Raw genomic sequence first — 24,993 nt, 5'->3', positions numbered from 1 at the left:
GGCTTCGTTTATGCTCACATCTGAGCCCTACAATATTTATCAGTTGTCACTGTTTTGCACTGCAGCATATCAGTTTGGTCTACAAAGAATAAGTCAATTATCACTGACATGAGACAGTGTCTTTCCGATAGTACCCAGACAGTGGGCATGTGCTTCTGACTTCCTTCAATGTGATAATAATAACAACACTGCAGAAATGTCTGTTTCTGGATGGCAGTGCTTGTCAAAAAAGAGATGAGAATCCAAAAGTCTTGTAGGATGTGACAAATGCATCGCTCCAGAAAAACTACAACAACTGTTTTGGTGTGTTTCCACATTGTCTTTGTCAACAGGTACAGTGCCCACACTAGGCAATATTTGTTGCGGTTTATTCTGGGTAGTTGCTGTCATCCATCCCGTCAACCTTTTTTCCTCAACTCATCTATTTGGCGTCTCTGTGTGTGAGCTCTTCTCTGGTTCACATGCTTGTTTCACACGGTGGTGTTGCACTTCTCTCCAGAACAATGTGGTTTTCTTGTTTCTCCCCACTCTGTTCTGCTCCCCCCCTTTCTTCTCCTTTATCCCCTGCGTCCATAGTTACTAGCTCCTGGGTGCAGTTAAATGGGCTGGCTTTAGACGACCGTGGGCTAGCACTGTTACCTGAGCCGACAGCAGACCTTTCCATGTGATTCTTCCCCTGGTGCTTTAAGCCTGTGAGCTGCCCTTCACCTTCTAAGCTCCTGGCTGCTGAGCCCTCACCTCCCCCCTGGGAGTTAGGACTTGGACTGACAGATTGCTGGGCCAGAAACGGAGATTGCAGGATTGCCAGCGGAGACTTAGCTTCCTGGGTTACTGAGCTAGGAGAAGGAGAAAACCTGGGCATGATGTCTTCGGAAAGTAGTTGAGCAAGCTTGGCTGAGCCAGCAGAGGCTGGGGTTGCTACAGGTGTCATCAACGCCATAAGCACATCATCTTGGGATCCAATGAAGTCAACCTTGAGGGCTCTTGTCTTTTGAGGGCTACTATGATCTTGCATGGAGCTGCAGATGCTGTCGTTGGTCACCCCAAAGCTTTCCGCGTTCTGTTGCACCAAACCCACATCTCCAGGCTCACTTCCTCTAGGAGTGGACACAAACTCATACAAACCCTCTTTAATAATGGCCAGTGGCTGGAGGTCAGTGACCCTGTTCACCTCCATGGTGCTGATCTGACTTAGATCCAAGGGAGGGGGGATACGCTGGTATCTAGCACCAGTTTCACGTCCTTCAGCACTAGGGAGCAGAGAGCTTCTTTCTCCTCTTTCCATTGTAAAATCATCATCCACATTGGAGAATTTGCTGGCAGTGCTGACTTCAGGTGAAGTTTGTAGTGCTTGAGTGGAAGTCAATGCTTTCATCTCCATCTGCTCATCTATATCTTTCTCCGGCTGCTCCTGGATGGCTGCTCTCTTATTGTAAGTGTCTTCCAGCTGTTTTGCATTGAGGTTTTGAGGGGTAGTTTTATTAGACAAAGGCTTGACTCGTTCAGGGGAGCCTTGCTGAGCCACTTCCAGGTAATGTTGGGACTTGCCTGGGCTACCCACTTCTGTATTGGAGTAGTGTTTGTGGTAGCTCCAGCGGCTGGGTGACAGGTTATTGTCCACAGGACACTTACCGTCCTCTCTCTTTTCCACCAACACATCTGTAAGTTCCATACTGCGTGCAAACGCATCCTTTAGGTTAATGGAAATAATGCTTCCACTCCGTTTTGCTCTTTCAAGAGCTTCCCTCCTCTTGATGGCCTTCTCTTGCCTCTTCTGCTCTCGATAGAACTCAGAGAAGTTGTTGACAATGATTGGGATGGGAAGGGCAATGACCAATACACCTGCTATGCAGCAGAGTCCTCCTACAATCTTGCCCAGCAGGGTTTGTGGGTAGATGTCTCCATAACCGACAGTGGTCATAGTAATGGTAGCCCACCAGAAGGAGGCAGGGATACTTGTGAATTTGGTGGCATCCTCATCCTTCTCAGCAAAGAACACCAAGCTAGAGAAGATCATAATGCCCATGGCTAAGAAGAGGATCAGTAAACCCAACTCGTTATAGCTTCTTCGCAAAGTGAATCCCAAAGACTGTAGTCCTGTTGAGTGCCTGGCCAGCTTCAGGATTCTCAGGATTCTCATAATTCGGAATATCTGGACCACACGGCGCACGTTTTGGAACTGCATTACATTCTTGTTTGACTCAGTTAGGCAGAGGGTCACATAGTAAGGCAGGATAGCCAGCAAATCAATGATGTTTAGTGGTGCTTTGATGAAATCCCACTTGTTGGGTGCTGAGAGCAGGCGTAGTACGTACTCCATGGTGAACCAGGCAATGCAGACAGCTTCCACATGGGCTAAGCTGGGGTTGTCATTGAACTGGCCAAATTCATCTACCACCTGGAGCTCCGGCAGGGTGTTTAGGGACAATGAGATAGTGGAAATGATGATGAACAAGATGGAGATCATAGCCAGGACCTGCAAGACAAAGACAAGATTGTGGGTTACTGTATCATACAGTACATAACTCTATATCTGTACAAAGACAAATAAAATGATGCAGAACATGTGATTCTTGGTCAAATCTGTTTGCCAGTATGGCATGCAACAAGCTAGTAATGTTAGTGTTTTTAGACCCCTAGCTGCATAGCTCTATAGACGGCAATGCCGGCTGACCTGTCCACGACTTGTTCAAATTGAAATGTCTCCACAATTGTTGAATGGTTTGTCATGTTCCCCAGAGGATGAGTCCTAATGACTTTGGGGATCTTTTCATCAGTTTTGGTTAAAATGGTTTGCTATCTAATTTTATACAAATGTTTCTGTTCCCCACAGGATGAAATTAAATTACTTTAGTGATCCCATGACTTTTCATCTAGTGGCATATTTAAATGTAAATGCCTACACCTGAGTTTATTACGAAAAAGCCTTAAAACTAATAAAAAGTTTGAGTGACACCTAGTAGCTTGGTTGCCCCGTCGCTCAGAGGTCCCTGCGGCTGAACGACCTGGTCACGGCTTTTTTCTGTCCTGGCCCCACAATGGTGGAATGAACTCCCCACTGACGTCAGCACAGCAGAGTTGCTGCCCATCTTTCGGCGCAGGCTGAAAACTCACCTCTTCAAGAAGTACTACCCTGAGCCTTCCACTTAGCACTTATTGTATTCACATTAGTTTGTTGCACTTATTGTATTCGTATTAGTTTGTTTCTGCACTGTGCTTTTACTCTGGTTTATGCTCTGGTTTATGCTCTGGTTTATGCTCTTGGATGCTTGTTTAAAAAAAAGAAGATGCACTTATGACTTCTGTGACAAGTAGTTCTCTTGAATACCTATGTTGAATACACTTATTTTAAGTCACTTTGGATAAAAGCCTCAAACCCACCAAAATAAAGAGTCCTACAATGTGCCTCTGGTCTTCCGTTTTATTAGGTGAACCAAAATGCGCAATTATTATAATAAAAACATATCCGCACCAAATTTTTGAGACTTAGTATTTCTAAAACCAGAGGAAACTTTTATAAGTGTTTTATGAAAGAGTTGGTAAATTATAATTTGAAAAGGAAAACATTTCAGCCTAGTTGTATTACAGGTAAATGTAATTTACATATCACTCACTCACGGCATAAGTAGGGCTTACTGAATTTAGTGCCCTGTCAATCTCAATGATACTAGCCTAATTGGAGAAGAGCAGGGGTGATTCACTCGAACAAAGTCTACATTTTCATTGAGGGATAATACCGAATGATACAAAAAGTCACCTAAATTATCCCAAGCCAGCCCAAAACTTTTTGCTTGGCCAATTAAATAGAAAGTACTCCACTTTAGTGGAAAACCACCCAATCTAGCAACACTGCGAGCATAGCTGTAGTCTTTTTCTGAAATTGTTTGCTACATTTGAGTGCAGTGCACAGTATATATTTGTTTTATCTGTAGAGACTTATATCTAATTAAATGATAACCCAATGACAAACAGCCTAAACAAATATTCAAGCCTATACTTTTTGTTCAAGTTTACAGGGGGCCTTAGTAAAACCTTTGGAATGTGGGTATTTGATTTTGTTACATCATCACTAAATCTCAAAGAGTCATACAAGTGACCATCAAGAAGATCATATTATTAGCCATATACATTTTATTAAAGAAGACAGGGTTCGGATTCTTGTAGTGTTTTTTATTTACTGTCCTTTTTTTCCTTGAAAGTCTGCAAAGTCAATTGATATGAGATGCTACTACAGTATTCTACAATTATATTGCACTCCTGGTCTCCTGGCACTATGATGTGCATTGTTCAGACAGGGACTTATGACCAGGAATCATGACTGCTTTCATGTCACACTGATTGACACAAGACAATTTTTAAGGATCGACCTGACAAAGCTATTATAAGAAGAAAACCCTAATATCTGCAATGCTCATTACACGCCGCTGTACAGATATGTTAGACTCAATCAGCAACATACTCATGATTTAGCTCTCCTTCGAGCCCCAACAACATGCAAAATATGTTTGTCCTGAGGGTGGCACTAGAAGAAAGGTCAGCAAAGGTCACTTTTCATCCAGTGCTCTTAAGATGATTTAGCTGTGAAAGCTGTCTCGTGTAATGCATAGTGACATCATCTTCTACTCATGGCCTCTGATTGCAAAACAGTCTCATGAAGAGCACTATGGCTGCAAACCTCACACTCCATGAGCAATATTCTCATTAAAACTATTTTCATTTGTTGACGCTGTACTTGCTGTACCACATGTTCTTGAGCAAGTGTTTCATGCAAAGTGCTTTATGTAAAATCAACAAGACAAACAAAGTCACAATTGGGGCAATTTTCTCTCTTGTGATCTGAATCTGGATGCATAAATGATGAAAAGAACAGGGAGTGTATTCACAAAGCAACCTAAGGTTAAAATTAGCTCTTAATTGGCCAAGTTGGGACAAACTTTCGGACTGTATCAGTCCAAAATTTTTGGTCTTTTTCACAAAAACTTAGTTAGAAGCAGTCCAGGAGACTCCCATATTTTGATGATGACCATTTGATAAGGCTCACCAATTTATCGGACAATCCAATTAGACAGCAGATGAGAGTCTGCACATCTCTATGATACTTAGACACAGGAAAAATAGAGTTAATAGCACTGACAGAATTTATCAAATCAAATAATGCTCCACTGTTCACAGTTTGTTTAACAGTGCACATCAATTAATCACCAACTGCAATTAATACATAAATACAGGATTTAATAACATGTAGGAGGACTCCTAGTGATTTAGGATCCTTTGTGAAAATTGCCCAGTTTTATAGTTATAGTTAGTACTCCTCAGCAAGTGAAAACAGTTGTATAATGTTTTTTTCTGTATCTCTGGCAGAGCTTTGTCAAGTCTGAGAAAATACTTCTGATGAAGTCATGGTTATGGCATCAGGATTAGCTCACCTTGGTCTTGGAGACTTCACATGTAGAAGTCTTTCTTAAAAACTGAAGGTGTGGGGTTTGAAAGATGTGACCAGACTGTTACCAGGCAAGTAGGGTCTAATGAAAGTGTAGGACTCAGCATTTTGGGAATTTAATAAAGTCTTGTTTTTTGGCTTCTGTTGCATCATTTCCTTTTTTAATCTGTCCCATGTGAGTCCCCCGAAATAATAAGAGAACAATACTAAATCCCTGGAATATCTCTTTAAAATCCAATCTACCAATAGTGATCATTTTGAATGAGATTTCTGTTGAACTATTGTTTTTTCTGTGACGTCAGTATTCCCTTCTCTGTCTGTCTCTTGTGTGTCAACTGCTGAATATTTTGCAACTTGCAATTTGAGTACAATGAGAATAGACTGAGTTATAGTTGTACTACATATTTATAGCTACAGTTGGTAACTCTGCTCTGATTGGCTGTTTTTCTTCGGGCGTGGTTGAATCTTGTAAATGCCATTAGGAGATCTAAAAGGAGGCAGAGGCCCCTGGTTTTGTTCACAGATTATCTGTCTCATGTACTTCTGTCAGGATATAGTGACAATTTGAGCAAACATGACAAAAAGTTATTTTTATGGAAGTTACCAACTGCAGTTTTAACTTACAGGTGATTATTGAACCAGCCATATTTGTTCCTGCTATGGCTGATTTGAAGCCCCAGTAGTCCTACTTTTCACAGGATGGCTCATCTAGAAAATGGACTGGGGGGGAATCTGTTCAAAAGGCTAAACTTGAATGTCCTCGCCGAGCAAGGTAGCTGAAGCATGTGCAGAGTCTTCTCTCTGCAGCCCTTGCTAGGACATTTCAGGATAATTGTAATAGGATTGTGTTGCTATCTATAGAACGGATAGAGTGAGGTTAGAAGTGTTTACTCATTCTTTCCTCCCCCAACAGGAAGAATCAACCAATAGGTGGACACCCCCAAGAAAAGCTTTTTACCAAAATAAAATAATAAAAATAAATATAAATTTCAAAAGAGACTGATAATGATTGACAGGAAACACTGAGACATGCTGTTTCTAAATGAAACAAAACTGTGGTGCCTCATGCACTGTGTGTGCTGGTGAGTCAATATGAAAACCTGGTGAGTTGATTACAACTGAGAGTGATTGTATTAGGAATTTAAAGACACACTCCATGATTTTGTCAAAACTTCTGACTGAACTAGAGGAAACAAGTATAAGCAATGAAATGAGCATCAATCTTGAATACGGCTGTTTTTTTCCAGACAAGATAATAGGTTTGGAAAAAAATGCAGTTACGTTGTCAGGTTAAGTTGTCAGGTTAAGTTGTCATGTTGCGTTTTTTTACGTTATGTTGTTATGTGATGATGTTACATTACGTTGTTACATTAAGTTATCATGCCACGTTTGTGCATTATATTGTGATGTTATGTTGTGATGTTATGTTGCGATGTTATGTTGCGATGTTATGTTGTTATGTTACGCTCTTACGTAACGTTATGTTACATTGTTATATTACAAGGTTACGTTAAGTTGTCATGTCACATTTTAAGTTATGTTGTTACGTTATGTTACGTTATGATACGTTATGTTCCGTTATGTTGTTACATTATGTTGTTACATTATGTTGCGACGTTATGTTGTTACGCTATGTTGTTATGTTACATTGTTGCGTTACGTTGTTGCGTTACGTTGTTGCATTACGTTGTTGCGTTGTTGCGTTGCGTTGTTGCGTTGCGTTGTTGCATTACGTTAATTATTTAATTTCAAACCATGATTTTTTTTACTGTTAACCATGTGGTTTTGTTGTCGAAATTGTTGTCACAAATTGTTGACGTTAACCAAAGGGCATTATTTCTACAAGTGTGATACGAGGCTAATACAAAACATATTAATGAAACATATTTTTGGTTCAGAAACATCCACAGGTAACGTATACTGTGATTTGCAGAAACATACAACGCCAACATTTGTTCCGGCGACTGGGTTGATAAGTAACAGCGATATCGTATAGGCTGTCTATTTAGTGTAAAATCTCAATCTCCAAAGGAACCAGTAAGATAACTGTAGTTAAGTTATAACAATAATAAACAATATCATCTATGCATTTTCTGCTATGTAGGAAATATTTGTATCTTTATTGATCAATGTTATCCATCTTTGTACAGCTCTTTGTACTTTGGACTGGCCTGGGTTAGAATCGATGGAAGGCAAAAACCTACACTTTCAAGTCAGTACACAAATATCATATTATCACATTATATCTGTAACAACAATAAAAAAGTGAAATGATATGACATCACTGTTCTGTTATTCAATGATGCCACTTTTATTTCAATACTCGGTACCTTGATTATTCATTGAACTTCTTTAGTCTGTCTTCAATGATACATTGTAATACTTATTATGATATAACATCAATATAATAAGGTAGAAAATAAATAATTTCAATTAAAAATGGAATCACAAATTAAATGTATTTAAAAAAAAAATGTATTGTCTTTATATTATATATATTGTCACAATTAATTTCTTACTACCCCTACTTTAACATTTCGTTTTTATTCCTTGATCATTTTAATGCCAAGAGAGTTCTTTTATATTAAAAAATGTAATCAAATGAGATCCAGGACCAATTCCAATATTAATAATTTAACAGCAGAATAAGCAGAATTTGTGCATCTTTTTCTTTTCATATATTTATGCATTCATATGTTTTACTGTTTCAAGCGTTCTTATTTAACTGTGATTAATTAGAATAAGTTACAACCAGTACTTTGTTTCTTGAATACATATGCCTTTGTTTAATTTAAAGACATGCTAATAATGTACCACTCAAAAACTAAACGAGGAGTCAAGTTATTTATCTAGATGCTACTGGGATGGATTGAGCAGCAGTGATAGCAAATACTGTGTGACTGATGTTCAGGAAATGATCAGTGAACAAAAGATCAACATTTATTAAGTTCACTAATCTTTATATCTCTTTATTCTGCTATGACATCTGTCCCTGAGACTCAATAGATTTCCTGTGAAATCATCTGATGGAAGGATTGTCTCTGCCATTTCCGGATGATGGACCGTCTGGTCTGTCAGAGTCATGTCAAAGGACACAGCGCATTACAGCATTACACCGTGTACAGTATTTCTGCTGCTTCATAATCCTCATTCACACTGAGTGACTTTGTCCTTTGTTTAAGACACAGACTTTTTAGACAAAACTGCAAACGCCAGCAAGAAAAAGAACACAGAAGGAAACAAAGTGAAAAACGAGAGAGAAGACAGACATAAAGCCAAGGATAGACAGGACAAACGGACATGGAGGGCATTTGTATCAAAGTTTGTCCACCCTGCAGCGTCTTAATGGCTTAATAGCTGCCAAATGCTGCGACCTTGGCACCCACGGGGGCAGATTTAAAGCAGTACCAGGAACACACAAGCTGCTTTAGAAGCTGTGCAGTGGAGGAAGAATTAATGGAGGCTCCATATTTAAGATTCTACCGCTCAATAGCAATTGAGTTCGTATCACGGTGAGTCACCAACAAAGAAATTAACTTGACTCAGCTGAAACGCATTTAGGTGTCATGAAACATTTCTTTAAATAGAGATAAAAGCTGAGGAAAATGAATGCTAATGGAGCTGCTTCAATCCCTCCCACTGTCTCAAAATCTACTGTGGACTTCTGCGTGACTTTGGTGACCCTGTGACCTCTATCTATATACTGTATATGCATGGTTGCAAGAGGATGAATCCTTATGTTTTTCTGGAAAACTATCAGGTTTATATAATTTTTGCCCAAGGACCAAGGACGTACTGGGATTTAAATACAGCCTTATAGTTACCTGTGCTAATTGCATGGAAACGTCATATAAACCAGCCATCTTATATGTCTCTCTATCTATACATGTGTATATTCATGACTTCCTTTCATAGCTGTGATTGTCCAAGGTCACAGCGTGTTAAAAATTGTCTTGGGAGCATGACAGCATGATTTTATTGCAAAGATCAGGAGGTCAACAAAAAATGACTATTCCTCCCCCGGGGACAATGAATATCAACAACGAGATATTGACACACAGTATCTACCTCTGAACCAGCGGTAGATAGAGAAGAGGGGTGGATCGAGAGTAAGAGAGAGAAAATCAGAGAAGAGGCGAAATCAGAGAAATTGACAGGGAGAGAAAACACAAAATGAAATGAAAGAGTGGATGAAGTGACTGGGCAGAGAAACCCAAGCCCTGATCAATACGTGGAGGTATTTCTGGAACAACAGGGACAGGAACTGTTGGACCGCTGCTGTTTCTGCAACACAGTTCATCTATAAAGCTAAAATCTGTTTTCACCCGTCATACTGTTATTCATCCATTGTCACACTGTTCACTCAGTCATCTCATTATTAATCCAGATGTTCTGAATTCTCTGTGATTAACATTAGTTATTTAATCGTGACCCTCTTACAATTATGGAAAAGTAATCGTTGATATTAACTGCAACGTTAGCACCCAACAGCATCAACGTTTCACCAAATCAAGTCTCCTGTACTGCTCATTGTTTAAAGTCCATTTAGTAGCTGTGCTGGAGCTCTTGATTATATTACATGATCATCATCAGCAGATGGAGTTTGGCCAGTGATCAAATTCTGTATTCATTTTTTTTTTTTGCATTTTCAGGCCTTCATGGAGTTCTCATAAATGTTGGTTTTGTTGTGGACCTTGAAACAGTTGAGGCAATAGTTGAAAAGAACCATTGAGTTCCATGTAACTCTCTTGAAAACACAAGAACAGCTACAAAATGGAACTTTTGCTGAGATTGTTTTAAACATCTTCTAAACGTCTGTATGAATGTATTGGAGCAATTTAAAAAACATATAATTAAGATATCTTAATCTTAATCTTTCAGACATTTTGATCTGTTCTGTTTTTCTGACTTAATTCGATTATTATCTCAGAATTCTGTGAAAAGTTTTCATGAAAATAAAATATATTCTGCTCTTTTTTCTGAATCAACGATATACCTTAAAATACCAAGAAAAGCTCCTTTTTACTCGAGCGCTCAATTTCATGGAAGTAAACATGTCCCGATTGTTTCTGTTTTTTTTAAATCCGTTTTTTTGGGTCTGGGTTTGGAGCATTGGGAGATACTGTAAGTAATGTCTTAAAGTAATATTGATTATTATAATCAGTTTATAGATTTTGCGCAGGCACCTCAGACTTAAAGCCCGTTCTGACCTGCTGGATATTGCAGTGTAATGACATGCTTCCTCGATATAAGATGATGCATCTGAAATTAATTCAGGCTAGCTATGTGGTGACTCAAGAGACAGTCAGTTGCGTCTCAGTTGCACTGACGTCATTCAGTGCTGGATTAAACTGAACAGCCAGGACATGTTTGCTTCCGTTTAATCAAGCTCTGAAGTAAATCAGAGCTTCCTTCGGGATTTTTAAGTATCTCGCTAATTCAGAAAAAAAACGGGCAAATATATATTATTTTTATTTTTTGAAAGCATTTTGCTTCCAAAGATGAGCAAACAAAATTACACTTGGAAAGTTGAACCACGTCTTTTTTAATACCCTCTGTGGTTACATGTCCTTAAATACGTTATTTTCAGATAACCTGTAAGTTCTTACGAGCACTGTGGGGACTTGTCTTCAGGTGCACACTCAAGATGGACTATGGACAGGAAATGTGGTTTTACGGGTTTTATTGCTACTGAGAGAAATGGAGACTACTTGGAAAATGTTGAGACCAGAGTCGTTGTTGAAGAAGACCAACTCTGTGTATCATTAGGATCTGAATTCTGCCATGGCATTCAGTCTTAGACAGAGACAGAGCAGAATAAAGACAGAATTATAGTAATTACTCCAAAGAGAAGCTTCTGGTGTTCTGTGTGACACACTGGGCTGTAATTAGCCACACATGGTATGTTATTAGCCATCCAGGCAGGGCGATCACTGCCACCACAGCTACACTGAACCACAATGGAAGCTGCTCCGCTCTGGTTCTGTTGGTTTAAGGTCATTTATTGAATCTTTGTTGCTGCGTCACAGAGACTGTTTTCATGATCTCTATAACAATGTTTGATTCCAAAGACAAACATAATATTTTACAGAGCAGAAATCCATATTTTTTTACTTTAACAAAAATATGTTTAGACAAAAAATGCTTTATGACAATCTCCGCAAAAATCGATATCAGTTTGAATAAATGCTATATTTCGAATATGTTTACCGCTTTATCTTGCTGTCAAACAGCCCTTTCTGATGGGGAACTGAAGCCATGGTCTATGCTCTCTTCAAAGCCAGAGACTCCTTTGACAAAAACAGTCATTTTACCTCTCGGTACACAGGACTTGCTAGTCTCCCACTGCCTCGATCGGCTCATTTGTTTGTGTTATTGTGTGACTTTGGTGTTATAATTTTAATTGTTTGGATTGACCACAGTCACACAATAACACAAACAAACGGATGGAATTAGGCAATGGTAGACCAGCAACTCCCTTGTTATGGGAGGAAAAATGGAGTCTTGTGGCTTTGAAGAGAGCATATTATCAGCTTCAGTTCCCAGTCAGAAAAAAATAAACTGATTTTGTAAACTGATTTTGATTTTTTTTTGTCTAAAATACGTCCACAGCAGTACATTACTTTGTTCCCGTGCTGGTACTCCTGTCTGTTTCTCTAAACTCTATCTACTGTAGTAACGCACTGACTATGGAAAAGTACCTCATACAACCACACTTCGAACTGTCCCTTTTTAAAAAAAAAGGTTACTTGGGTAAAGAAATCTGGTGCTGAACACAGGAACACAGGAGATGAACCTGATGGAGCTTCTGGATGATACAGCTGATGTTTCTGTTAAATTCCATTGTGAATGCACCTTTAATTCACACTTCAAAACATCCAAAAATTCAGGAGGCATAATATTCTTCAAGCGGCAACATCTATGGTGTGATGAGGTTGATGTGGTTCCTTGACAAAACAAGCCTTATCCAGTCTGTTACAGGCCACATTTTGGACTTTGCCGTGGCTTAAAAAACCAACACCAATAGAAAAGTTTGGTCCAGTTTTGACAAAAAGGTCAGTTAGAATGAATGTGTAGGTAGCTGTAAGTCACTCTAACTACAAAAAACTAATAATACTAATAAACTATTATGTTTCTGCACAGTCACTCAGTAATAGTTGACCATTAATCAGCTGCAGGAAATATCCCTGATGTCTCTCCTGTACTGAAGACAAATAAAGTGAACAAAAAAAGAACAGCCCGGCAGCTTGGGAGCTGTGGTACACTCATACCCACAGAGCAGTCTGACATGGAGACATTTGCCAGCAAAAGATTTACAGTCAGCAGGATGAACTTTGCTGTAGACGGCAAAGCACTTTGGATCAGCCTCTCTCCTGCTGGAGTGATACATCAGTCCTATTTAAATGAAACCATTCACTATTGGGAAGCTACAGTACATCAGTGCATAAACATCACTGTATTTCGGCACAGGGCCAGTAGACTAAAGACCTCTGAGTAGCTACTTACTGCTGAAAACATGCTTCCTGCACAATGCTGAAGGAGACACTTTACACACACAACCAATGACTCATTGTTGACTTTTACAATGTCCTGAATTCCACTCAGGATTTCACAATGAATTTTAAAACTTGTGCTGTGCAAGTGTTGAAATTATTGTTCATTAGTAAATTAACAAAGAGAGAGAGAGCTCAATTTCAACTTCAACTGCTGGACTGCTGAGCCAGTTCTTTGTCTTTCACAGCTTGTAGTTCCTTGCATGTAGTAGTACAATGCATTAGGGGATGCACGGTACAGCCTACACAAGGGAAACCACACAACTGCACAACAGGATCACAGGCCAATACTTCTTTGAAAAACTGTATTAACAAAACACCAGGAGTACATTCTAAAAGTAATGTAAAAAGTTTTTTTCACTAAAAGTGGCAATGGACAATTTTGTTGCTGTAATATTATGAAGTTAATGTTGATAGTACAATGTAATGGCTATAGAATAATGTTTAGATTGGTTCCTTATAAGCATCCCTTTCTCCATTCTGTCAGCCGTCGTGGTCTCTCTGGAAAATTAAGGTTTGATTTTTTTTTTACTAGTTTTACTCATAGCAATGAGATTGGGGTTCAAACTGGGATTCTTATGGTTGTTTCTTGCTTTAGACAGTAGCCAGGCTGCTAGCGGCAGACATGTTGCTTATGCTAACTCTAACAAACGCAAGGAGCCAGAAAACAAACCAGGGAGAAGCCAGGACCCGCCAGAAACAAACATTTATGAGTCATTGTCGGTTTGGGAATCGGAACAACGCTAGCTATTGCTAACACTAGCAGCCAGAAACAAACGTCTTTGACTCATTGTGACCTCCTCCGTCTGACAAGTGAGTGAAGCCAATGTGAAGCCTTAAACATGCATGCTCTCTAGCATCCAGCAGGGGGCGACTCCTCTGGTTGTATAGAAGTCTATGAGAAAATGACTCTACTTCTCCCTTGATTTATTACCTCAGTAAACATTGTAAACATGAGTTTATGGTCTCAATCTCTAGTTTCAAGTCTTCTTCAATACAGCATGATGTTCATTTAGTAAATGATGGTCCATTTAGAGTCAAATAGACCATAAAGCAGGGTATCCTTTAAGGAAGGGCTACCTTGTAATTGACAGGTGGCTACTACGGCGTTGTCCTGTCTGGGAGTTTCAGCATTTTTTTCTTAGAGCTTTAAAAGTTTCACAGTGTGTTTCAGTTCACAAAAGTTAATTGTAACCTTTTTGGTTGCCTTAAAATGTCTTAGGTCCGCCCTCTCATGTCACTGCTGGTTGCAAAATGACAAGATGGTGAAGGCCAAAATGCCAAACTCAAGGCTTCAAAGTGGCAGTCCACAAACCAATGGGAGACGTCACCTTTACTACGTCCAACATCCTATTTTCAGTCTATGCAAAGAACACTTTTTTTTTTGCAGTGGCCTTTCTAAAATGAGCAGTTGTGTTTGCGGGGGGGGGGAGTTGCCTGTGGCCACTTTAATCTGATGTGAGATTTACTGCCTCATCTCATCGCAACATCATCACAGTTTAATAGGGCAAGTAAGTCAGACAGTCACACTAATCCCCTAATTTTACCACATTACATAAACTGCTTATGTGCATGAAAATGTAAGCAAACCCTCATTCTTTGTGCATTCAAAAATACTGGCACAAAATAATAGTATGAAGGTGAAGCAGGAAGTGGCCTCCTGAGATCTAATGGACATTTTTAACAGATTCTCACTTCTCAGTAATAACTGTAATATTCACATTAATTTGAACATACACATAAGTGGTTTAGGTGAATATTGTTCTACTAGTTCACTACCTCACGCTGGCTTACTGATGCACTCTGATGCAAAGCTTTGTTTAGTAGAGTCACTCTGTTCCCAGCAGGGGCGTTTCTAGGATTCAAAGAAAGGGGGGGCTTAGCCCCAAGGGGCTGAACTTTTCTCAACTAAAGAGAGAGAAATAATGTTCCTGCTTGTAAAGGAAAGACGGATAAACTAGCTTTCATATCCGCGTCACTCCCAAATCCTAATTCTTAAAGGGACCACACACAATGGATGGATAATGGACCTGACAGTGTCAACTTTTGAGTTGTTTACTTGTTTTATTATGAGCAGAAGGGAATACGATTTTGATCAACATTTACATCTATTTTGTTGTCCGTGTAGCCATTTTTTTAAAGTAATTAAAAAAATACTGACGCTCCAGTAAAACTTTATCTTCATTGAAAAATGGAATTTCCAAGTGCTGGAAAGCCTCTGACAAAGTTAAAAGCTTATAATATGTGACTCTGCTGGTCTTTGTGAACTGGGATCAGAATGTAGAATCCACATTATTGTACTTCAAATACATTTATGATATTTAAAGACAGTATAACAATCTATTGCAGTTAAAATTATCTTGGTATGCTGAAGGTGTGTAAAGTGTGTGACATTACAATGAGACACATGTATACTCTACAAACACTTGTCAGTAATCCCACATGTGCAGCCACACAACATGGTGAGCCAGACATTTCTCTCCACCTCTCATTTATTGTCTGTGGGGAGTGTTGAATGGTTCATGATTAGACAGCTAGGCTGGCAGTGAACGGTGACTTAAATATTATTACTATTTACTAAAGAATTATGACTATAGCAAGAGACTGAAACATGAAGAAATGATCTTATGCTCAGCAAAAGGCTGTTTACAACATGTTGATTTTAAAACACAGGACTTTCTCCCAGGAGGCCACTGTTTGTGACCTGTTGCGCTATTTGTGCGCAAGTGAACAACTTTCATAGGAATGACAAGACCACTGGTCACTTCAGAGCACCTTCAGCTGTAGACTGAGACCACTAGGTGCACCACAGAACACCTACTTACTTTTCTATTATAGTTTCCATTAGGCACTGGTGTTAGTATCACTTCTTATACTCTTGTATTTAATCTGTGTTGTTGAAGTTTACTTTTTCTGTTTTTGTGAAATTATTTTGATTATTTATTCATTATTAACTCTAATTGCTATTGTGTTCTATTTTGCAATGGTGTAAGTATTATTTCTTTACTCTTAATACTTAATATTTTATTGTTCATATATGTTTATATTTTTATTCTATTGGTTTTTGCTATTCTTCTATTGTAATCTTAATGAAACTCTGGCACAAGAATTTATTTTGGGATTAATATAGTTCTATCTTATCTTATTTTCTGTTATCTTGTACAATATTATTCCAGCTATTGTCTCTAATTCTGATAGTTGTCAACCATTCATTAATGATCAAATGTCTTTGTTAGCTAAATTGAATCAAGCAGCTTGGTTTAACACCATGATTTGTATTGTCTTGCACTTGTATTGTTACAGCTTACTTGCACAATCAATTTAAAGAAGAGTAAATATATTAAAAGAGAGGTAGCCTCAGTGACTAAAGTGAAAAAATATTTTCAGCCTTCTTCTTTTTTATCTTGTCATTTATTTCAACCGGTTCCTTATTTGGTAGATTTCTTTTACAGTTATACCAGAGAACAGTGGATTCTGATTGGCTGGAGAGGGTTCTGATAACTGGCCAGCTCATACTTCTATGGCATTCTCATCAGTATTCAAAATTAATCTGTAAAGGGTTTCAAGTTTAGCCCACATGGATGTCATTTTTTAGGACTGCCTCATTTAATCAGAGGGGGGATTCTAGATAATAACATTGTTATTTCATTTTTTGGGAAGTTTCTGCAGGTCAGAAGGTGGACAGGACAGACTATCCGTCCAACCTACCAACAGTTAGTCTATTTGTAGCAGCAGCAGTCCTGGTAAAAGCCCCAAAGGAGATTAAGCCATACTCCTAAGTCATACTGTGTGGGTGTGTTCTTGTATTTGCTACTTAGTGATGACCGATTCATTTTTTAACCAACAGAGTGAGGACATACTGACCGGTTCTCACTTCTTCAAAGGTTTGTTTCAGAGTTAACACTTAGTTATAAGTTTCAGTTTAGAATTAGGTTTAGGTAAGGGTTTGGTTGTCGTTATGATTACGGGCTAGGGAATGCATTATGTCAATGTGGGTCCTCAAAAGGCAGAAGTACAGGGATATGTGTGTGTGTATCCACTTTTAACAGTCAACCGTGTTTGCAGGCGTGCTGCCATAATTCACTGCTGGTTCCATTCAAACCTCACTTAGAGTTTGAATTTAATAACAGGAAGTTATAGCCAAAAACATTAAATATGTTTAAGCGACTGTTTGAAAAGGACCTGAAGTTAAACAAACCTGTTTGTGTATGTGAGCCTCAACACAAAAGATATTGCAAAGAGAACATGTCAAAAAAACCAGAGACAAAAATAAGAAGATTACATGGATTATGTAAAGTGTACGGAACTAATCTCTATTATTGGAACATTTAATACTCATATTATCCAATAAAACTCAAAACTATGATGGGAAGTTGCCCATCTGGACTCTGAACTGCTGCGCACTGTGTGTGTATGTGTGTGTGTGTGTGTGTGTGTGTGTTTGTGTGTGTGCCCCATGTTTTCCAAATGGTCAGGTAATGCTTCTGTTCTAATCAGCCGTAGCACTGAGCTGTCCATGTCACCAGGAAGAGGTGCTCCTATTGGTCGGGAGCTGAGCTGTGTCACTGGTTGGTGTCAGTGCAGAGTGGCCTAAGCAGCTTCCCTCCTGCTGACACCACGGTTCCAACGCAGTCACATGGCCCTCCGAAGGCCGTTGTATTTATAGAGCGATGAACTATCTGTAAACTCACATTATCACATAACGTCACATATATTTGGTGCTGCTGTTGGCCATATTGTCAGATACTGTGGTTTTTCTATGATTCACAAAAGATCAGACTATGGGAGCTGTTAATGTGACTCACATACACCTGAGGTGTCTCTGGTTATAATATTTTACTATCAACTATTTAATTTTTGTTTTCAAGTTCCAACTTTATTTCCACTTTATTGTCGTTGTAGGAATATAACAAGATTTGGTTTGGTAGCTTCCGCTGTAGTAAATATCTAAAAACCGTCACTGCAGCCTCTGTATAACATTTCAGTATTATTGTTTTAACTAAAACTTAAAATTCATGTTCATGTATCAAATCTCTTATGACTTCCAGTAAGATTGCGTCTGTGTCACACAGATATCAAAAGGAATAAATGTTGGCATTGCCCGTTTATGAATACCACGGATACATTGAATGTGGCTGTTTTTTTTTGTTGCATTCGATCAGAGCAAATGGTGTAGTGTATGAAGCTTGCGTTATTGAAAGTTACGTGGTATAATAACGAGTATTACAAGCTGAGAAAGACCTCCAAGGGTGGTTGAGGTCAAACAAACACAGGACTGTGTGTTTTAAGCGAAACATATTCGTTTTTCTTGTATTCAGAACCGTATCCCCTGGTTTGAAGAAACATACAATACCAGCATTTTTTTTTTCTGGTGGCTGGGTTGGATACTGCTCTCCAGTCAGTCAGCTCGAAACAGAGAATCAATTACTGTAACAATATCAGCCCCCCCCTTGCGAGTGTTTCCCTTTGCTCCAGTTAATTTATGCTGCTGAACAGTTTGTTTATCATATGAGATTTTGCAAACTCACTCACTGAACATAACAACAGAGTCCTGATCACATTCAGAGGAACATTCACTACACTGACCTCCACATGATATCGTTACACCCGCTAAACACTGGACGTTATCTTCCTCAATCTTCCAGTAGGAATGGGATTCCCCAAGACACTGGGCTGATTAAATGCATTCTTACTATAGCTCCTCTCCTCTGCTCTCCTCTCATCGTCTTTCCTCTCCTCTCCTCTTCTCTTCTCTTCTCTTCTCTCCTCTCCTCTCCTCTCCTCTCCTCTCCTCTTCTCTCCTCCCCTCTCCCTTTTTTCTCTCCTCTCCTCTTCTTTCTCTGTTTGTCTCCTCTCCTCAAACTGGAAAACGTCAAATGCATTCAGTGAACACCGTAAAACGTATTGTATTATTCAATGATAAAGATTCACCATGAGCAGTGTATAAAAATGATTACAAATGTCCAATGCTGTCCCATAATTAGGACTGGACAAATGCTCTGCTTAGATTGTAGAAGCTGTCTATCTGTCGTCGGCCTGCTCTGCTGCAGACAATAAAACAAGCACAGTGAGCTCACTGTGGTAAACAAATTGCAAAATGTGTTTTTTCCCCTCTAAGCTTGCAGTATGTACTACCACACAACGCTGAGAGAAAGAAATCTTTTGACATTGGGCAGCTTGTAGTACACAAACACAAACAAGATCAACTCATGTATACAGAAAACATATTATGTCATTCTTTTCATCAGATACAAAAACTATTGAACCACGTGGACTCCACCATGACAAGAGGAACCTGTCTTCAAACAATCCCAAAATACCGAAACTAAACTAAATAGATATTGCTGAAAAGTTTGTTTGTATGTAACAAAAACACAAATCTCTGCAGGATTTGATATCAAATTTGTGGATTATGAAGAAGCACACACACCTACAGTTTGTCCAGAAACACAGTTAAAGCTGGCACGTTATTGAGACTAATGTGTGAGTGGGAACCTTTTCACCGTCCATTAAACTATTCTTTATGAATTAAATGTTGTTCAATAAAGATCAGTTTCAGTGAGATCACCTGTGTAAGAGATTGCTATAGACGCATCAGACTTTTTCAGATTATACAGCAGATTTTTTCCTCATAAAACACTTGAACTGTTTACCATTCATGACTATATCGAGGCCGTAACTTGTGATTAAGATCACAGCATAAGACATTGCTTAAATTTTAAAGGTCACAGTAACATGTTATGACACCCATATCTATAATTCAATATAAACATACTTAGAATGCGTTATAATCTGCTAATAGCAATGTATAATTTTAATTATAAGTATGGGAAATATATAACACTATGATCCTTGAAAAATGTATATCAGTGGCCAGACCTTATAAGTCATTATAAAATACTTTATAATGTGTTATGATATTGTTAAAAAGCAATCTAAATACGTATAAGTGCTAATACATATATAAAATTATAATGTATTATAAACACTGTCATGATACATTATAATATGATTGTTCTACATGGTCATTGGTTGTTTTAAATAAAGTGAAAGAAATATCATATCTCTATGAAAGAACAACACTCAAAATGTGTGTATTGTTTGCAACGGGTCAGGACAGACATTGAGTATATTTTAATGCATTACGACAGTTATTATAATGCATCGTAAAAAGTTTATAATGTAATACAACTATGGGAATTGTAATACACTATGATCCTAGAAATAAATGTATGATACTTGACCTTAAAAGTCTTTATAAAATGCTTTATAATGTGTTAGGATTCGGGCTGTGTATTGGCAAGAATCTGGCGATACGATGCATATCACGATACAGGGGTTACCATTCAATATAGGTATAATGTGACACTTAAAGCAAGGCGTTATGTTGTGATTCTTTTAATCTAATTTTAAAAAACTGCCATAGTATAAACACTCTGCCATGTTCATAAAATCTGAGTAAAAGGTTTACTTTTTTTACTTTTTTTCAAATCAGATTTGCATTAAAAAATCCAACAACACAGCACTACTTTGAGAGAGAGAGCATATATTTGCAAATGAAATAAAGTATTGACTGAGTTCATCTTTCCATGTAAACTATCAATTAAAACCGATAGTGTTTTTAAGAAACGATACGGTGTCACAAAATATGATATTGAGCTAACCAATAACTATGATTATATTATAAAAATTATGAATATTTATGAGTGCTTACTATGTGTTTGTAGGCAAGACCCCTAGAATGCCTGTGTGCGTAGATCCGGCTCTGGTTCTGAGGATTATCCAGAGTAACAGAGACACTCTGAACTCTGGTTTAAGTGTAAGTGTCTTGTGTTTCAATGTTGTGAGCCCAACCAGCAAAACTCCAATCATCTCCACTGCATTAAGTTCGAGGCAGAAATCTCAAACCATGGACAAATAAACCCAAACTATCTGCATGGATAAATACAGCACGAGGAGAGTGAAAAATATGTTACATTTTGTTTGTTTTGCAATTGACCCTTCACGCTTAAAACCCCCACTCTCTGTCCACTAATGAGGACCATAGGACAGTCTGATACAGTGCTAACAGGCCAGAATAACGCAGCACTAATCCTCCCTCCTCCTCCTCCTCCTTGGTGTCTCTGTACTTTGCAGGTGAAGGAGGATTATGGCTCATCATGGCTCCCTAATGGCCTCTGATGCCTCTATTTGGATCTGCATGAGGCTGCTAATCACAGTGGCAGGAGGAAACAGACCCGATCAGATGTCTCAGTCTCAGATACTGCTTATAAGAAGAGGACGTAGTCACCGTGATGTCACTAATTGGTCTGTGGACTACGGTTTTAAAGCCTCGGGATTGGCCATCTTGGTTTTTTGGAACCGGAAGTGACATGAGAGGGTAGAGTTAAGTACAACCGAATGCTGAATAAAACTTTTTTAGGGGACCAAACATTTTTCAAATAACTTTCATGAAGTGAAAACACACCGTGCAAGGGTTAAAGTTGCCCTGCCTTGCCATCAAAATAAAGGGAAACAAATTCTTCTCATTAAATCCTTCCTGCCTGGTAAATACCAGGTGGCAACCTGCAGTTCTGTCGAGTGAAGCCAATGCGGAAGTGTCTTCAAACTTGCATTATCTCTTCTGAAGCCTAGGGTTTGGCGATTTTGCCGTCGCCATCTTGTTTTTTCGCTACTAATGAACAGAAGTTACCATATTTGGAATGCGGATAAGTGACGTAAAGACGCCAGATATGGCTCTGGTAGAAGCAGCGATCTTTCATTCATAGTAGCCCCGCCCTAAAACATACTTTACTTTATGGTCTATTTGACTCTAAATGGACCACAATTTACTGAATGAACATCATGCTGCATTGAAGAAGACTTAAAACTAGAGATTAAGACCATAAACTCATGTTTACAATGTTTACTGAGGTAATAAATCAAGAGAGAAGTAGAGTCATTTTCTCATAGACTTCCATACAATCAGACTTATTTTTGCAACCAGAGGAGTAGCTCCCTACTGGTGTAACGTCACGATGACTGCATCCATTTCTTAAATGCAGTCTATGGTAAATATCCACGTCTTTCAAACTCCATTCTATTCTAGAACGTAAGTTCCCTTTAGCAGCATGGTTATAGTGTGTGTATTTGTGTGTGAGTGTGTGCAGCTGTTGTTACCTTGGCGGCCACAGAGGAGCTGGGTTTTTCCAGCAGGTCCCAGAGCTTCTGTCTCTTGTCGGGACAGCAGCCGTGTTCCTCCTCCTCCCCGTCCTTCTCCCTCAGCGTCTCCGCCTCCCTCCTCAGCTCCTCGTTCATCTGCTCCTTCTTCTGGTGGTACCGCGCCTGGCAGCACGACTCCAGGTAGATCTCGTCGATCCCCCAGTAGTCCAGCTCCTGGCCAAAGGACAGAGCGCACATCTCCTCCATCATGTGCAGCTTCCCTGTTCTGTAGAAGTTGAGGATGGAGGAGAAGGCCACCGGGTGCCGGTCGAAGAAATACTCGTTTTCAGGGAGGCTGTAGTCGTCGCAGATCTCCAGCAGCGACTCGTGTGTGTTGCAGTCCCTTAGCTGTCCCAGGCGGGTTCTGGGCAGCCGGTCCAGTGTTCTCCACAGGACCTCATGTGTGAGACCCCCGACATTGAGCCTGACCCGCCGGCAGCGGGCCTTGATGCGGATGATGTCGATGGGCTCGGGGGGGAGCACGGGAGCCGCGGCATTGACTTTGGCCGTGTTGAAGTTCCCTCTGTCTGTCATGTCTGCTCTGCTGTGAGAGTGGGTTACCTCGAACAGGTTGTGGTGGTGGTGGTGTGTGTGTGTGTGTGTGTGTGTGTGTGTGTGTGTGTGTGTGTGTGTGTGTGTGTGTGTGTGTGTGTGTGTGTATGTGTGTGTGTGTGTGTGTGTGTGTGTGTGTGTGTGTGTGTGTGTGTGTATGAGTGTCTGGAGCTTGCGAGGCTCAAAGGGATGGTGACGGTGGTGGTTGATTTTGGGGGAACGCTGCCCACCAAGCTCACCTGGCTGTGTTCAGACCGCTAGACTCCTGGTCGGCTCCATGACTGGAAAAACAAGACATCACACGTCAGACGTCGTTCCTCCTCAGTGACCACAGGATGTGCAACTATACCAACATCATTAAAGGTAATGACTTATACAATCGCAGTAAATTATTTTCTGGACCCCTCTAAATCCTCAGCCCTGGCATTCCCTGTGCATTATCATACATCCATCTAGACTAAAGCGACTTACATTTTTCTTGACAAGTCGTACTTCTATGTCTTGCTCAAGGACACTTTGACATGAGAAGATAGCATTACAGTGTCACCCAGCCCTCTAAGCATTCACCTGTTAGGGGAACCCCAAGGCAAACATCTTCCTCCCTCTCCCTCTCTCCCTCTCTCCACATTGTCTGTTGTAGTGGCACAATAGGAACTGATATGATCAGGGCCTTAAAGGGACAGTCCACCCCAAAATCCAAATTACATATGTTTCCTCTTACCTGTTGTGCTATTTATCAATCTACATAGTTTTAGTCTGAGTTAGAGACATTTGCTCACAACAACAGTCTTTGGATTATCTTGAGTAACAAGGTCATGATATCTCCAAAACCAAGTAACTCACAGCAAAACCATCTAGATTTATAAATTGCACTACAGGTAAGGGGAAACATTTGTAATTTTGATTTTGGGGTGGACGGTCCCTTTAAGGCCCTTAAGCACTCATACATATCCACAATGCTTTGTAACAATAATCACAACACATCAAACATTTTATCATGACTTATAAGGTCAAACATCATAATAATGTATTACTAAGACTCTAAGTGCTCATTGTTTGCTTTAATAAAGTGAAAAACATCCTTACATCTATATACGAGAACACACGAAACGTTGTCAAATACAATTTAATTTACTTGAAGAAAAAAATGAGCCCTTAGAGTAATTTATATTCCCATTATAATGCATTATAACAATAATTATGTAATTATATAATAATTATATAAAATATTACAACTATGGGAATTATAAAACACTATGATTCAACAACACATTTTTAATATTTATGAGTGCTTATAACTATAATTATAAGCACTCAGTATAAGTAATTATTATACAGTGTTTATATATACACAACTATTTTGTATTTAAAAAAATGATAATATTTAAAAAAATCCTATATATATAAAATACTCAGATTAGCCATTGATATATATATATATATATATATATATATATATATATATATATATATATATATATATATATATATATATATATATATATCAGATTTACCAAAAGAGTATTTTCATTTAATTTTCATTTCATTGAAAATATTCAGCAGCCATGTTAAATCCTGGGGTACTAGGACATTTTAATTAGAATTAATCCTCTAATTAAACCCCTGAATAATGAAACTGTATTATCTTTGAACAGGCTCTTTTATGCAATGAACACCAATGTGAATCTGCTCTCAGAGAAAGAATGGAATGTGAACTGCATTCTGTTTGTCTCCCATTGGACTATGAAGGCCCTCACGATGCCATTAGAAGTCCTCTGACTGCGGGACCTTTATCTGATTGTGTAACGGAGTTCCACAAATCCCAGTAGTGGCATTAGGCTTCGTCTCCCCTGGCTCAAGTCTGCCTTAGTTAATTATAGACCGTCTATCTTCTCCTGGGACACACACAGGACACTCGGCTATGTCAGGAGCCAAGCTGCTACATCACTAAAAAAATGCCAGTCCTTCCCCTCCAAAATAAAAGACAATTAATGTCTGCAACATGAATATTTAGATTCATAAACTGGCTATGCTGCACAATTTATATATTGTTTAAAAAAAAAAAGATTCACTTAATTGTCACGAATAAATGTGTGTGTAATAGAGTACAGATGGCAGTTTTTTTTCACTTTCCACTTTCTTCATTAACCAGACCATATGCAGAGAGAAGTAGAATCCTTTACATGCAACACAGAATAAGAGTCCGGAGTGAGAGCGTCCAGTTCCTTGTCAAGAGATTAAGGAGAC

General features: G+C 39.0%; 1 protein-coding gene across 1 annotated transcript; it reads right to left on the bottom strand.

Moving 5' to 3' along the window:
• Nucleotides 1-452: 452 nt before the first annotated feature.
• LOC137865872 (potassium voltage-gated channel subfamily B member 2-like) lies at nucleotides 453-22,896 on the bottom strand. The gene is made up of 2 exons (XM_068701416.1): nucleotides 22,153-22,896; nucleotides 453-2,476 (listed from the first exon to the last, which is right to left on the bottom strand). Exons 1-2 carry the CDS (start codon nucleotides 22,726-22,728, stop codon nucleotides 458-460), a joined length of 2,595 nt encoding a protein of 864 aa, XP_068557517.1. The 5' UTR covers nucleotides 22,729-22,896; the 3' UTR covers nucleotides 453-457.
• Nucleotides 22,897-24,993: the final 2,097 nt, after the last annotated feature.

Source organism: Cebidichthys violaceus, unplaced genomic scaffold (assembly GCF_023349555.1).
Source record: "Cebidichthys violaceus isolate CVI_PGR_0920_01 unplaced genomic scaffold, fCebVio1.0.p SCAF_8, whole genome shotgun sequence".
Taxonomy (NCBI): domain Eukaryota; kingdom Metazoa; phylum Chordata; class Actinopteri; order Perciformes; family Stichaeidae; genus Cebidichthys; species Cebidichthys violaceus.
The sequence above is the reverse complement of the archived record's forward strand: the minus strand, read 5'-3'. Positions and strand labels throughout refer to the sequence as shown.

Excerpts from the sequence above, each read along its gene's own strand:
- LOC137865872 (XM_068701416.1), bottom strand. The coding sequence starts at position 22,728 with ATGACAGACAGAGGGAACTTCAACACGGCCAAAGTCAATGCCGCGGCT. Across the intron at positions 2,477-22,152 it reads GCTCCTCTGTGGCCGCCAAG|GTCCTGGCTATGATCTCCAT; the intron begins GTAACAACAGCT and ends TTTGTCTTGCAG.